This window comes from Tachypleus tridentatus, chromosome 10 (genome assembly GCF_004210375.1).
Source record: "Tachypleus tridentatus isolate NWPU-2018 chromosome 10, ASM421037v1, whole genome shotgun sequence".
NCBI lineage: Eukaryota > Metazoa > Arthropoda > Merostomata > Xiphosura > Limulidae > Tachypleus > Tachypleus tridentatus.
Genome location: NC_134834.1, coordinates 193,818,719 through 193,835,885, shown reverse-complemented (window position 1 = coordinate 193,835,885; position 17,167 = coordinate 193,818,719). Strand labels below are relative to the sequence as shown.

At 36.6% G+C, this 17,167-nt stretch overlaps 1 protein-coding gene across 1 annotated transcript in view; it reads left to right on the top strand.

Moving 5' to 3' along the window:
* The window catches only part of LOC143228616 (activated CDC42 kinase 1-like), a 74,739-nt gene that overhangs the window by 36,528 nt on the left and 21,044 nt on the right, over window positions 1–17,167 (top strand). Inside the window, exons 6-9 of the mRNA XM_076459841.1 lie at window positions 4,012–4,103; window positions 5,955–6,081; window positions 8,613–8,759; window positions 15,794–15,887. Of these exons, the coding sequence (XP_076315956.1) occupies window positions 4,012–4,103; window positions 5,955–6,081; window positions 8,613–8,759; window positions 15,794–15,887 (460 nt within the window). The remainder of the gene's footprint in view (window positions 1–4,011; window positions 4,104–5,954; window positions 6,082–8,612; window positions 8,760–15,793; window positions 15,888–17,167) is intronic.

The window sequence follows — 17,167 nt, the reverse complement described above, 5'->3', positions numbered from 1 at the left end:
CATATATTCTACCACCAGTTCCATAATCATATGGGACAAGATTTGAAAGGTCAGTGGAGAGTATAATTCTGTCCCCCTCTCGATATTGCTCTCTGATGGCCAGGAAGTAGCTGATACCCAGAGCATTGCTGATACTCCAGGTGAAAGCTTTTGCTGGGTATTTATCATTTCTGCTTCTTCCTCCACCTTCTTAGCCATCAAGCCTTGGGCAGAGCGATCACCTTTTTCCTTTCGAGCTGATTGTCTCTATAACTAAAATCGTCCTTTTACACTGGTGGAACTCAAACTGGCCCTTCATTGGTATGGCAGTACATCAGTTGGACCTGATGATGTACACTATGAAGTGCTGCACCCTATATCTCTTGCTTTTTTTGCTATTCTTGTGATTGTTTTTAACTACATCTCACAGGAGAATGTCCTTCCTAATGCCTGGTGCCGGGCTATTGTCCTACCTTCTTTAAGCCTAGCAAGGATTCCAAGGTTCCTTCAAACTACAGTTCAGTTGCTTTGACGAGCTGTCTCTGTAAGACCTTAGAGAGGATGGTTAATGCTCTTCTTGTTTGCTTCCTTGAATCAAACAACCTCCTCTCATCCACCCAGTGTGGGTTCCGAAGACAGCACCCCACCATGGACCACCTGATTCAACTTGAAATGTCAGTTAGAGAATACTTTCTCAAACGACAACATCTTGTATCAGTATTCTTTGACATTGAAAAGGCTTATCATACAACATGGAGGTATGGAATTTTGCGAGACCTCCATTTATAGGTTTTGTAGCCATTTGCCCATTTTTATTAATTTTTTAATGGACATGAGATTCCAAGTTCGTGTAGGTTCGACACTTTTTGCTGTGTTTTGAGTGTCGCACTTTTCAGTTTAAAGATTAATGCCATCAATGAACAACTCCCTCTCACTTTTGCAAATGGTCTCTTATATCAATGACTTTCACATCTCATGTCAGTCGTCGAATGTGAGGTATATTGAGTGGCAGCTACAGACTGCCCTCAGTCGTTTACTGAAGCAGACCACAGCAAACAGCTTTAACTTCTCTCTCTCTAAAATCGTTTGCATGCACTTTTGCCACCAACAGGGTATTGACCCTGATCCTGAACTTCGTATCAGTGATGTTGTGCTGCTTGTGGTCCCTAAGACAAAGTCCTTGGGGCTTATCTTTGACTGTAAGCTGATTTTATACCACACATCAAGCAGCTACGAGTCAAATGTACAGTAGCACTGAACATCCTCAGTGTCCTCTCTTCCACCACTCAGGGAGCGGGTCGATGTTCTGTACTAATGATATATCGTGCTCTTATTTGATCGAAACTCAACTATGGATCACTGGTCTATGGTTCTGCCAGAACCTCGGCCTTAAAGATGCTGGACCCCATTCATCATCAAGACTTGACTCTGTACTGGGGCTTTCCGCACTTCCCCAGTTCAGAGCTTATGCATAGAGTCCCATGAACCTTCTTTGCACTTCTGCCATTTGCAACTGCTTTACTGTATGCTTCAAAACTTCATTCTTTACCAAAGCATCCCACCTGAGGTTGTGTTTTCCTTCCTCGGTGGGCCATACTTAATTAGAACAGATGATCTGCCATTGCTCCTTTTGGCCTTTATATCCAGGTGCAGTTGGATGAATTGGGTCTGTTCTTGGATAACATTGCTGTATCCACTGGTGAGCCCATCCAACTATGGCTTCTTATAGTCCCCGAATGTGACCTATTTTTAAGTTATTTGAGAAGAGCAGACACTCCTGATTGGAAATACTGTCTGTTATTTACTGAACATCTTTCAAACCATCCTTCCATTGCTATTTATACAGATGGTTCAAAATCAGGTGACTATGTGGGCTCTGTCATGGTTTGTTGTGTTTTGGTGGTTGCATGCAGAATTCCTTTTACAGCGTCTGTGTTTACTGCTGAACTGTGTGTCATTTCTCTTGCCCTGGATCACATAGAAGCTAAGCAGTGCTCAAACTGCACTATTTATACTGACTCGCTTAGTTCTTTACTAGCCATGGAATCGCTTCACATCCTGTTCTTGACGATATTCAAAACCATCTGGCCCATATCTTTTTAACATCTACTTCTATCCAGTTTTTCTAGATACTGGGCCACGTTGGTATTCGTGGGAAGGAGTTTGCAGATACTGCAGCTAAATCTATCTGCTCTGGCACTATCACCACTGTGCTTGTTCCATACATGGACTATGGTCCTATATTCAAGGCTTGGCTCCATGCCAGCTGGCAGTCGACTTGGAGTGAGCAATGCAAAAACAAGCTTTTTTAAATAAAGCCCTACATTGGACTTTGACCATCTTACTTCCATAAGGATCAGAAAGAGGAAGTTGTTCTAATTAGATTATGCATTGGTCACTCATAATTTTCTTTTATCTGGGACTGATGCATCAGTGTGTTGTCTGTGTAACACTCAGGTCACAATAAGTCACATTTTACTTTCTTGCCATCGTTACGACTCTCAGTGACAGCAACATTTTAAACAGTTCTGTCCCAAGGTTTGTCCATAATGTTAGACTGTTCATTGGTGATGTTGACACTGTCCACCTTGAAAACGTTTTTATTTTTTTAAGGGCCATTAATCTTTTTAATGTCATTTAGGTTTTCTAATTTGTACATTAGACCTTTTTTTCATGTTATTCCCTTTTAAGAATCAAAGTCCTTCTAGTTCAATTTGAAATTAGAAAATGGCCCTAACATCAAATATCTTGAAACCAGGACTGGAAAGGCCAACTTCAGGTGACTAACACTGCTGTTTGAACTATCCATTAGTCATCCTGGCAAGTTATTATTAAAATTTTGCTACAAGTCTTATAAAACTTTTATTACTTTACTTTTTGAAAATGGCCATAACATCAAATAACTCAAAACCAGGACTGGAAAGGTCAACTTCAGGTGACTGATGGTTTTTGTACTTACCTGTTAGTCTTTCTGGTAAGTTATAATTATTACAGTTATGCTACAGAAAGTACTTTACAACTTGTATTACTGTAGTTTTTCTCTTACTGCTGTAGACTAGATGTAAACATTGGTTTTATACTATTTATGTTTTTTAAACTTTGTTTTGTTTTGCCTTAATTTCCTTTTATGAATTTTACTAAATTTACTTTAATTTTAACTTTTTACCGAATGTTTGGTGAGATAGGCCTAGCTCCTTTATGCCATAAAACACTAAATCAACCAACCAACCAAGTTATTAAATAAAAGTTGATTTTTTAAAAAATGCTTTAAAACTATAAATGTTCACGACTAAAATGTTACTACTTTAAATAAGTAAAAAATTGTATTAATCAACTAAACTAAATTGTTGTTACTGTTTGTTACTCATCACAAAGCATTTTAACGTTGTTTTTCTTAAATATACCCTAATAATTAGTCAAACTTGGATTGAACTCATTGTTTTTAAAGCTCAAACTAGTCTCAATTGTAGAAAATTCAAGATTTGCATATTTAAAATAAATTAAAACTTGTTTACTGTGAATTATGCTACTATTATATTTAGTTTATTATTTGATAATATTACTTTGCTATAAACATAACTGTGGCTTCAAGTCCAGTTTTGGTCTTGATTTTTTTTATGAATGTAATTTGATATATCAATTAAGGTATATTCTTACATACAACTGAAAATATGTGTGTGTGTATAAAAATATTTACTATTCAAAATGCTACAAATACAGAAATATTATACCTACAGTGGGTAAAACATAGATGACCCTTTGTGTAAATTTGTGCTTGGTAACCAACAAACTTATTTCCATGTTCTGTGTTTTGTGTATTTTGTAAAACCTTAAAAAAAGATTGAAAATAAATATAATTTTGATTAACGTTAATTATAACTTTATTACTTTAGTGTGATTAGTAGAATCAATTTCAAAGGTAATATTTTTCTACTTTTTCATTGAGAAATAAATTAATTAATACTTGTAATGGTTATAGATATGCTTACAAATACATAAATTTTTTTTATGTGTTTTTTTTTTTAACTATAGGTGAAAATTGGTGACTTTGGACTTATGAGAGCCTTACCAAGTCAGGAGGATTGTTATATCATGACAGCACATCAAAAGGTTCCTTTTCCTTGGTCAGTGATGGTTTGAACTTTTTTTGTTAAAATGTTTCATTGTTATATAAGTAGGAAAAGAGTTGTTGGGTAATATGATGATGTCCATAGTTGTTGTTTTTTATCTTAATTTCAGTTGGGCTGTAGTAATAGGTGCTTAAAAAAACTAGTGATGGGCTCTGCTTTAAGTCAATAAATTATGTTGATTAGTGTATCTGAAACATTTTTCTTCAAGTCCACCTGGAACTGCACTGAGAAAAATATTACGTAGTACTCGCACTGAAGAAAGCCAAATATACAAACATCTGAAAAGTGGACAGTGCAAGATAAAGGAACAAACTTGCAACTATGCTTTTACTTGGTCATCACATTGAAATCGTTATTCAAGTTGGTGTCAGATTAGGGATTTTTTACTGGATACATTTCTTTTGATTGTTCATTAAAGAAGGGAGAATTGTAACTACGCTCACTGAGATCTACTCCTGCTAATGTATTTTATTATAATAATTTATTCTTCTGAAAGTAGGTTTTTCACTTGCAGCACACACTTAGTACACCATAGCTCATCCTTTGTGAAATACTGATGTAGGAAATATATTTATTATTGTTAATTCGATAAATCTTTGTTCCCTCCTTTTATCTAGATATATTTAAAACACAAAAGTCTGTTTGTCCCTTTTTTAACTACTCCTAAGTTGTTGGACCATTCTCAACCAAATTTTGTGGGATGATAGTTTGAAACAAGGAGTATGTTAATAGGGGTTCACAACCTCCCACTTATTTATGTTATTGAGCATTTATTATCTTTGAACCACCCTTTTACACCAAATTAAAAACAACTTTATTAAATTTTTATCCCCCTGTCAGACAGCAGTAATTATTTAGATTTACAATCCTAAAATCAGAGGTTTGATTCCCTTTTTTGGACACAGCAAATAACCTGGTGTGGCTGTGCTTTAAAAACACATAAAGTTTCCATAACACAACATACAGTGTGTGGGGGGAGGACACTCAAAGGTTGTATGTCTCAGAGAGTGTACTACTACTCTCTATGGAGGAATGCAATCTAAAAAAAATGGTTTCCACTGTTGTAATAATACATAAACTTGGATAAAATTGATAATACAACAGTCACCAAAATGTAATATGAAGAGCCATTTCTTGAGCCCATTTTCTGCTTTGTCCTATGACCTCACAACTTCATCTTGTAAAACACTTCTCTGGTCACTGACCATCAATTAATAAATACTGCAAAACAGTGTGAAAGGACATTAAGAAGTAGGTTTTGAAAGCTGGTAACAGAAAGCACCTCTACTACCACCAGTTTTGCTGCTACCTTTCCTTACAAAGTCATCCTGTCCATTTCACAGCATGTACCATGTATCAAGTATGTATGAAATGAGATATTAAATCTTGTACAAACACTTTGGTGAGTTATTAGTGAATACTGTAATATGTTACAATATAAATAAATTGTGTGAAAGTTAGAATTTATATGTTACTCAACATAGTATTAACACCCTCATTACACACACATTTTAAGTTTATTACCCAGACAAAGGATGGATACCTCCGTTTGTAATGAATATTTGCCTAATGACCAGTGTCTGCAAATGTTTACGTGTGTGTGTGTGTGTATGTATGTTATGAGGAAAGCAGCTAAATATAATACTAATAATTAATTTTTTATAGAATAAAAGGAGAGGTTGATAAAATATGGGTATAGAATTTTTACTGTGTTACATTTGTAAAACTGTTCCAACTATATAGCTTTGTGTATTACAGTAGAGCAAATTTAACTATTTTTGAGGGCTACATGTTTTATTTTACACTTTCGTATAATTTTACTTATTAAATCTGCTTCTACTTTAGGTGTGCACCAGAAAGCTTGAAATCTCGACAGTTCTCGCATGCTAGTGACACATGGATGTTTGGTGTAACTTTATGGGAAATGTTTACATTTGGTGAGGAACCATGGGTTGGATACAGTGGTGCTCAGGTAAAGACAATTTTATTTTATCAATCTTGTGATACCCATTATTGGCTAAGTGGTATGTCTATGGACTTGTACTACTAGGAACTGGGTTTTGATACTTGTGGTGTACAATGTAAAGATAGCCCAGTGTACCTTTGTGCTTAACTACAAATAGATAAATTATCTCGTGACTTTACATCTAGAATTTCAGCCTTATATATTATTCTGTAGTAAAATATGCCTGCTATTTCTCATAAATATATAAAATTATATTTGTGTGCACTTTATATTTCATAAATGTAAAACATTATTGAGGTCCTCAGAATGAAAGCACATGTGTGACATGTTTAATGTAATTAACCTGATTAATCTCCTCGTCTCGTGACGTGTTTAACGTAGTTGACCTTATTAATCTCCTCTTCCTGTGACATGTTTAATTTTTTATTGGTAAAGAAGTGGCATAATTCTTAAATAATCTTTGATAATAAATTAGAAAGCATAACCTTTTAACTCCCTTCCAACTGTAGTAGCTGACTGGACAGATGACACCTGTTCTTTGCACATACTGATTGGTGAGAGCTACTTTAAACTGCCTGTATTCATGCTTTACTTTAGAAAGTTTCTGTAGTGAGATGATACCCCAGTTATTTTTGAGCTTTTCTGATTAGTTGTACAATCACCAGGGTACTTATATCAGTAAATATGATGTTAGATATTTGTTTGATGAAATAGTTTGTGAATTCATTATATTGACTTACATTTAGTACTTTTATCTCTTTATATTATATCTAAATAATTATTTTGGCAAACTCTATATTATTTGTAAAATAACTCTGAGTATATTGTTTGTTTTTTGAATTTCGCACAAAGCTACTCAAGGGCTATCTGTGCTAGCTGTCCCTAATTTAGCAGTGTAAGACTAGAGGGAAGGCAGCTAGTCATCACCACCCACTGCCAACTCTTGGGCTACTCTTTTACCAATTAATAGTGGGATTGAGCATCCCATTATAACACCTCCATGGCTGAAAAGGCGAGCATGTTTGGCGCGAAGGGTATGCAAACTCGTGACCCTCAGATTACGAAGTTGCACACTTTAACATGCTTGGCCATGCCGGGACCCTCTGAGTATATATTCCATAATAACAGTAGCATTACAGAATGTATATTCTCCTCTTGAAATTTTGACAAAGGAAAATCAGTTCCTTATACAGTGCATCATTTGTTATTAAAGTAAAAATTCAAGGGCAGACCTTCAGTGCAGTTGGTGTTTTACCACTAACAAGTGATACCAATTTCTGCATACAACAGATGCAGTTAATTCACTATTAGTCTTAAAACATTCCCTTTCTATAACACTTGCTAACCCTGATTCTTTCACATAATAGAATTGTACCATACGTTTCACATCCCGACAAGAGGAATGTCAAGTGGTTATAATGTTCGGCTTTGGATCACAAAGAGTAACCACATGATTAGACAGCAGTTTTTGCTAACTGGTTATTCTTCTTATAGTTAGTTAGCAGTTCTAAATTAGGGGTGACCATGCCTGAACTTTAGAAAGTTTCTGGCCTTAATATTAAATTCATGATGTATATTACATGTTTCAAATTTAAAATAATAAATATTGTATCCCTCATACCATGCTGCTTGTCTATGAAACACATTTAATGTTTCTCCAGGTTTTAGCCAGCTGTTGTAAATAAAATGGAAAGCAAGTGTGTCTTTCGTGACATGAGCTTTGTACCTGTGATATATATTTAAAAAAACGTTTACTAATTAGTACAAGCACTTCATGTGATCTTCAGCACATTTGACAACTACACGACTGTGGTTTTATTGCACTTTTGAAAAGTAATTTTAGCAGCCTACTGGTTGTGGTGCCTTGATGGCTTACATTATAAGGTGTATTTATTAGTGCCCTTTTGGGTATTGTGCATTGTTGATTAATTTTTAATTGTCTGTTTGTAACAGTTACCTGGTTACTATGCTTTGATGATTTACGTTGAAAAGGGTAGGTAGCCAGTGGGTTGTTACAGCTTACCTTAATGACTTCCTTTGAAGTGTCTGGATGTAACAACTTTACTATTCCTTGATCACTTAGCAGAAACTTTATTGTTGGTTTTTCCTTGCTTCTTTGTTCTTGACTTGCAAAATCTCTACTTTGATGTCATGCAAGTGGTGAAGTTTTTATTACAGAATTTTTATTTTACTTATTGTAGACTAGTTTCAGCTGTCTCTTATAGACTAGTTGTAACTACTATTTTTAATACTGTAAGGTGACAAATTAAAACTGCTATCTGCTACATAATCAGGTGATAAGTTTGTACTGCTGCTACGTAAGCAGGTGGTAAGTTTGTACTGCTATCTGCTACACGCACTCGTGTGGTAAGTTTATAATGCTGTCTGCTACGTGCTTAGAAATTATTTTAACTGATAAAACTTAGAATATTTCAGTTTTGTTTGATATTAATTGTCCATACTTTATTGATCTGATATGAGTTAAAACTATTATTTCAGAAATGATATGTGAATTATTTAATTTATTTTCCTTTCAGATCCTTCAGAAGATAGACCAAGAAGGTGAAAGACTTCCCACACCCCAAGCATGCCCACCAGTCATCTACCAGTTAATGCTACAGTGCTGGGCACACAAACCTAGTGACAGACCTACATTTTTAGCCTTGAAAGATTTTCTTGTAGAGGTGTATTAACTTGCTGTTATAAGAATTTTTTCTCTATTTTTTCAATTTTTTTTCGGATTTGAAAGATTTAATGTTTTAATAGATTAAAATCCTGGATAATGGTATTTGATAATTTAACTGTAATTAAGTTGGAAATGTGTATTTAATTATAGCTGTTCTTTTGTTCTGATATCAAGTGTGTGAAATGTACGTCAATTGAAAGCTGAACTCTTGTAATTTCCTTTTCTTATATAAGTTCCAACTGCTATGGTTGATTAATTATTGTGATGAATCTCAGTATATTTTTGGAATACAGTAATATACATGGATCAATTTACTTACATTTTACAACTTTGACACTGAGTTAGACTTGTGTTTGTTGTTATAAATGTGGAGCAGATACTGGATTAGTGGGCCTGATTGTTAACTGTTAAGTCATTTATGTTTTGGAAGAAAGCAAAATGGAACGGCAGTCTCAGGCCAAATTAGTTTTAAGCAAAATACTTCACTGTTTTGAAATTATATCATATTAAAAAAGAAAAGGATTAGGTCCATCTGGTTTATTTAGTTAAGCCTTAACAGTTTTCGTTCTCCGAGACTTTCATTAAAATTACTAATATTGTTCTTCATTTCTTTTAATTATTCTAATTACTTTAAGAATGCAATAACCAAGTTGGATTAATTATATACCAGGTTGTTGATGCTAGGCTGGGATCATGTTTGTTTATCTTGTTGCTATTGTATCAAACACATTTACTGTTCTTAATCCATTTTAAATATTGTCAGCTACATCCTGTATCGTTTACATTGGGAAATTGATGTGACCAAAATATATGTACATAACAATAAGAGTAAATGATTGCATAATGTAAAATTAATTAATTAATAAACAACATATATAAAATATAATAACAATAGGTCATTTCTTCCACTTAACTGCCTCTCTTTGTTCAGTGTTTCAAAATTAGCAACTGTTTACTGTGACAGGACTCTGTGATTGCAGGAAGGAGATAGTCTGTATCGAAACCTTCTCTAGCATGTGACCATAAATATAACTGAACAATTGTTTGGCTAATTGACAGAGATAGATTCTGATCATGATGGACCATGTCCTGTTAGTAAGTTCTGTCTTCTTTTTTTTTCTTCTTCTGTGGATTCCTGTATGTGGTGAGGGGACCTCCCAGGGAAGGTTCTGTTCTTTCAGTTTACCTCCTCTGGGATCTAAACATCCACCCACGTGTTTGCCGTGCATGGCAACCCGTGAAGGGGAGGAGAGGATCCTGGTGGTTGAGGGGTCCAACCCTAACACACCACTTTGGTCTTGAATTCCTGTAGGCAGGCGGCCTTTGGGTGGCCTCTTTGGGTCAGTCGGCTGGTCCACTTGGGCTAGAGTCAACCAAGTACCAGTGTTGGAAGTTCTCAACAGGTGTCGTGGACATTGTATCTGATGCTGGTGTTTGGGTATAGTGCTCATGAAACCCTGGCTTTGCTGCATTGTCCTTGCATGCCATTGTAGTGCGTTTCCTCGTGGACATGGTGGGTGGGGTCAGTGGGTACCGAAATTTTCCTTTTTTTCTATGGATCCTCAAATAAAAAATTTAAATAAAATAGTGAAAAAACAGTCAATAGGTAAACGACGACGTCTTGAAGACTCTGAGCAGCAATCTTCAACATCTGTAACACCTGTACCTTATTTTCTTATATTACATTCTCTTTCAAAAAAACCTTTAGAGAAAATGTCCCCCTTTTTTATTCACAAGGGATTAGAGGGACTTGCTGGCTCTCCAAAGTCAGTAAAGAAGCATCAATCTGGAGACATATTGGTTAAAACATCCACATCCCAACACAGTGAACTCCTCTTGAATTCAAAGGCAATCGGGGTTGTACCAATTGAGGTTACCCCTCATGCTACCTTGAATTCATCATGAGGAGTTATTGTTGAGAGGGACTTGAACAACAACAAAGACCTACCCCATCGACCCAGGGCAGGATCCATGGAGGTTGATAGACCTCCTCCGAATAAGGACAGTAATGAAAAAAGACGTGGTCATAAACAGCAGGGTTCTCCAGCCACTTCACCTACCCATCATTAAAAATGGCCACCTTGATACAATGGAACTGTCGAGGTTTACGTTCTAATCTGGATGATATCAAAACACTGATTGCTTCCTACCATCATGTATGTCTTTCCTTACAAGAAACATTTCTAAAACCTGCTGATACAGTCACCATTTGGCAGTTTTCTCTGTACAGAAATGACAGGCTGTGTGATAGATGAGTACATAGAGGGTTTGCACTACTGGTTGATCAGCATATGCCCACCCTGTCTTTGTCACTCAACACACACTTGGAGGCCGTAGCCATTCGTGTTTCCTTGCGTCATACCATCACTGTTTGTTCTCTCTACATGTCCCCTGGAGAGACATATGACCAATCAGACCTTGATGCTCTCGTTGAACAGTTGCCATCTCCATTTCTAATCCTGGGGGACTTTAATGGACATCATCCCCTATGGGGAAGTGCTGTTATTGATAGGAGGGGCTGCTCTGTAGAGCGTATGCTCTCTGATCACAATCTTTGTCTGTTCAATTCTGGTTCTTCCACTTTTCATGCACCTAGTCAGTCCTTTACTGCTATTGATCTCTCGGTTTACTCCTTCATTATTCTCCCATTTTCATGGAGGGTTGACAGTAACCCACTAGGCAGTGATCATTTTCCTATACTTTTGAGAGAGACTGGCTGTGGTCGATGCCACTCTACCCGCGTGCCCATTTGGAAGCTGGATCAGGCAGACTGGTCCACTTTCACTGCTCTCGCAGAACTTGATCCTGCCATCCTGAATCAGCCAATAGACGACTGTGTGGCAGCGGTAACTGACTGTATTATACAAGCAGCTGCTCAGTGTATTCCTAAAACCTCGACACTTTTTCCACGATATCCCGTCCGTGGTGAAATTCTGCTTGTCACTTGGCATGGAAGGCTCAAAACGGGCCTGGGATACATTCGAGATTTCCCACACTTTCAAACCGCATCGCTTTCCAACGGGCCCGTGCACATGCTAGGTGGGTAAGACGTCAAAGCCAGAAGGAATCTTGGATTAAGTTCACAACTAGCATATCTTCTGCCACCAGTTCCAAGGTCATATGGGACAGGATTCAAAAGGTCAGTAAGCACTACAGTTCTGTCCCCCTATCCATCTTTCTCTCTAATGGCCAAGAGGTAGCTGATGTCCGAGCATTGCCGATACTCTAGGTGAAAGCTTTTGCCGGATATCTAGCACTTCTGCTTGTTCCTCCACCTTCTTGACAATCAAGACTCGGGCAGACATTCACCTCTTTCTTTTCGAACTGACTGTCTTTTTGAGTATAATTGTCCCTTTACACTGGTGGAACTGAAAATGGCCCTTCATCGGTCTGGCAGTACATCTGTTGGACCTGATGATGTACACTATGACATGCTGTGCTATCTCTCCTGCTTCTTTGATATTTTCTAATTGTTTTAACTGGATCTGGCAGAAGAATGTTTTTCCTGATGCCTGGCACCAGGCTATTATGTTACCTTTATCTAAACTGGGGAAGGATCCCAAGATTCCTTCACACTACCCTCCAATTGCTTTGACAAGCTGTCTCTGTAAGACCTTAGAGAGGATGGTTAATGCTCATCTTGTTTGGTTCTTCGAATCAAACAACCTCCTCTCGCCCACCCAGTGTGGGTTCCGATGAAAGCATTCCACCACGGACCAATTAATTCAATTTGAAACATTAATCAGAGAAGGCTTATGACACAACATGGAGGTATGGCATTTTGTGAGACCTCCATATATATGGGTTACATGGCCATTTACCTATGTTTATTAAAAAATTTTAATGGACAGGAGATTCCAAGTTCGTGTGGGTTCGACACTTTCCCATTCTTTTGTACAGGAACTTGGGCCCCTCAGGGCTGTGTTTTGAATGTCACAGATTTCAGTATAAAGATAAATGTCATCAGTGAACAACTCCCTCTCACTGTTGCAAACGAGCTCTATGTTGACGACTTTCACACCTCGTGTCAGTCGTCGAACATGAGATATATTGAGCAGCAACTACAAACTGCCCTCAATCATGTAGTGAAGTGGACTATGGCAAGCGGCTTTAATTTTTCTCTCTAAAACCGTTTGCATGCACTTTTGCTGCCAACGGCGGATCCACCCTGATCCTGAACTTGTATCGGGTGATGTTTCACTGCCAGTGGTCCCTGAGACCAAGTTCTTGAGGCTTATCTTTGACCATAAGCTGATTTTATAGCACACTTAAAGCAGCTAAGGGTCAAATGCACAAGAGCACTGAACATCCTCTGCATCCTCTCTACTGCCAGTTGGGGAGTGGATCGATGTTCCATGTTAAAGATATATCGTACTCTTATTCGCTCAAAACTCAGCTATGGATCAATGGTCTATGGTTCTGCCAGACCATCGGCCTTAAAGATGCTGGACTCCATTCATCATCAGGACTTCACTCTGCACTGGGGCTTTTCGCACTTCCCCAGTTCAGAGCTTAAATGTGGAATCTCACCAACCTTCGCTGTTTGCAACTGTCTTTACTATATTCTTCAAACTTCGCTCCTCACCAAAGCATCCCACTTGGGGATGTGTTTTCCTTCCTCAGTGGGCCATACATTTTCAAAACAGACAATCTGCCATTGCTTCTTTTGGCCTTTGCATCCAGGCTAATTGGATGAACTGGTCTGTCCTTGGAAAACATTGCAGAATCCACTGGTCAGCCCATCGCCCCATGGCTTATTATAGTCCCAAATGTGACCTTTCTTTAAGTCATTTGAAAAGGCAGATACTCCCATTGAAGTACTGTCTTTATTTACTGAACATCTTTCAAACAACCTTTCTATTCCAATTTAAACGGATGATTCAAAATCAGGTGATTCTGTGGGCTCTGCCATGGTTTGTTGTGGTTTGGTGGTTGCAACAGAATCCCCTCTACAGCTTCTGTGTTCACTGCTGAACTGTATGCCATATCTCTTGCCCTGGATCATATTGAAGCTGAGCAGTACCCGACTGCACTATTTATACTGACTTCCTTAGTTCTCTGCTGACCTTGGAATCACTTCACATTGGCTCACATCCTGTTCTTGCTGATATTCAAAACCGACTGGCCCATTTCTCATTAACATCTACTTCTATCCAGTTTTCTGGATACCAGGCCATGTTGGTATTTATGGAATGTGCTTGCAGACAGGGCAGCTAAATCTATCTGCTCTGGCACTATCACCACTGTGCCTATTCCATACATGGACTATGGTCCTGTATTCAAGGCTCGGCCCGCGCCAGCTGGCAGTTGACTTGTAGTGAGCAACATGACAACAAGCTTTTTCAAATAAAACCCTATATTGGGCATTGGCCGCCTTGCTTCCATAAGGTCTCAAAGGAAGAAGTTGTTCTAACTAGACTATGCATTGGTCACAGTTTTTAACTCATTGTTTTCTTTTATCTGGAAGCGATGCACCAATGTGTAGTTTGTGTAACACTCAAATTACTGTAAGCCACATTTTACTTTCCTGCCATTGTTAATAACACCGGCATTTTAAACATGTTCTGTCCTAGGGTTTGTCTGTAACATTGGACAGTGTTATTGGTGATCGTGATACTGTCCACCTTGATAAAGGTTTTAGTTTTTAATAGCCATTAATCTTTTAACCTCTTTTAAATGTTTGTTATTTATTCACTAAACCTTTTTAATTGTGGTTCCCTTTTCAGTCTCAATTTCTCTAGTTCAATTTGACTTTGTAAAATGGCCAGAACATTAAATAACTCGACACCAGGACTGGAAAAGCCAACTTCAGGTGACTAACGGTGCTGTTTGAACTATTTGTTTGAACTACCCGCTAGTTGTTCTGGCGAGTTGTTATTACACTTTTGCTGCATGTCATTTAACACTTTTATTACTTTACCTTTTAGTGCTGACCATAATGACATATAACCCGGAACCAGGACTGGAAAGGCCAACTTCAGGTGACTGACAGTAGTTCTTGTACTTACCTGTTAGTCTTCCTGGTGGGGGTTATGATCATTACCATTTTGCTAGAGAAAGTCCTTTACAACTTCTTTCATTCTCTCTTAACATTGTAGACTAGGTGTTAACATTGATTTTATACTTTTTCTGTTTTTTCAATGATGTTTTGTTTTACCTTCATTTCCTTTTCTGTATTTTACCATTTAATTTACTTTTTACCTACTGGACGTTTACACAGATAGCCTAGCTGCTTTGTGCTATAAAACACTAAATCAATTAATCAATCATTTCTTTGTAATACTTTAATAGTTATGAAGCAAAACTTAGTTGAATTAAGTGAATACTTGTGCCTTTTGGGATTCAAACAATATCATCATGGTGGTTTTGGCATAATAACCATTCTGAAGAAGTCTTGGAAGTTTGTTCATAATTGGTTGGAAGTATGAACCCTGACCATAATACTTTCTGTACTTGTTTTGATTGTTTTCATTTGAGTATTATTAGGATAAAGTCCTGCATTTTGAATTACTATAAATGTAGGAAAGTTTTAATTATGGAATAACAATTACTTTAATGATAAATTATGTGCCAGAAAGTTTTCAAAATCTTGCAGTGTTGTTTGATCATCTGAAGTATCTCATTTTCTAACATTTCAAAGTTTTAGTTTAAATGAATTTATAATAATTTCATCTAAAGTTATTTTTAAAATTCCAAACATTAAATAATTCTTCATTTAATAAATGTTAACATTAAAATCATTATCAACACAGTTTTCCTTTATGTCACATCAGTCAGTAGGATTTCTGATATTTCTGGGACGTTTATGAAGTGTTCTAATATATAGTTTAAAGTTGAAGTAGTTATTTTATGAAACAAATACAGCACTTTTAAAGTGTATACAAATATGACTAATAGGCCAGTAATATATAATACCAAAACTGTGTTCAAAGTTTAAATGTATTTACCTAAAAGTAATAACACAGGAACTTCTTTTCTAATTATATGATTAATTAAGTTTTCCTAAAGGTCTTTCCTTTCTGTTTTTTGTAGGCTAAGCCATTAGAAATCAAAGCAATTGAAAATTTTGAAGAACCAGATAAACTTGCAATGCAAACAGATGACGAATACAAGTTATTGATGGAAGGTAGGTACCCATAGAACTATTGACTATACATGTTTGAGTATCATCATTCTTGATATGTTCCTTGTGTATTATTGTGCTGGTATTTTTGTGTATAGTTTGATGAAAAATTGATTTATCTTTGATTTGCTTATCTTGTATGTACTTATTATAGCATATGTAATAAACTCTGAAGAGAAAATGTTACTATTTCTTTTAGCTTTTAAACAAAAAACAGTTTTGTCAATAAAGTAATCACTGTTGAAAAGTACACCTGTGATCTTTGTTTATATTTTTATTATGTATGTAAATGACATTTTAGAATGCTGTTTCAAAATGAGAAAAGTGTGTTAAACAGGAACTTATTAGTTTCTGTGGTTAAAAGAAACTTCAAATATATATATACTGATCTTCCACTGTGATTTGTTGTTAGATAGATAAACATAGACATTTACCTTATTTGTTTTATTATTATTATTTCTTTAGTCTTGTTTTATTTTACTTTGGGGTAGGCCTGAAAATTACTGGTGGAAAGGACAAAATCAAAGAACTTTTCAAGTTGGGTGTTTTCCTCGACGCCGTGTGAATCTGTAGAACATGTTTCGAATCAAGATATAAGCAGGCCTCTTCCAAACAGCTTCATTCATACAGGACATGCAGGCATATCTGGTAAAACATGGGGAAATCCAGGAATCATTGATGAGTGAGTACCATCAATGATAGTGCTGGTATTTACTAATCAATTAATCAATATCCCCATTAATCAATTAGTACAGTGGTCTTTATAAACCATATAAACCAAATAGAAGAAATATTCAGTGGTGGGTCCAAACATCCAGCTGTCTTTCTTGTAGTCAGTAGTGCACAAACAAAATTGTTAAAATATTCATAGGAGGATCCTAACATTAAGCTGTCTTCTAGTCAGTAGTGCACAAACAAAATTGTTGAAATATTCAGTGGTGGGTCCAAACATCCAGCTGCTCTTTCTCTAGTCAGCAGTACACAAACAAAATTGTTAAAATATTCATTGGAGGATCCTAACATCCAGCTGTCTTCTAGTCAGTAGTGCACAAAACAAAATTGTTGAAATATTCAGTGGTGAGTCCAAACATCCAGCTGTCTCTTCTTCTAGTCAGCAGTACACAAACAAAATTGTTAAAATATTCATTGGAGATCCTAACATCCAGCTGTCTTCTAGTCAGTAGTGCACAAACAAAATTGTTGAAATATTCAGTGGTGGGTCCTAACATCCAGCTGTCTTTCTAGCTTAGCAGTGCAATAAACAAAATTGTTGGGGCAAATTA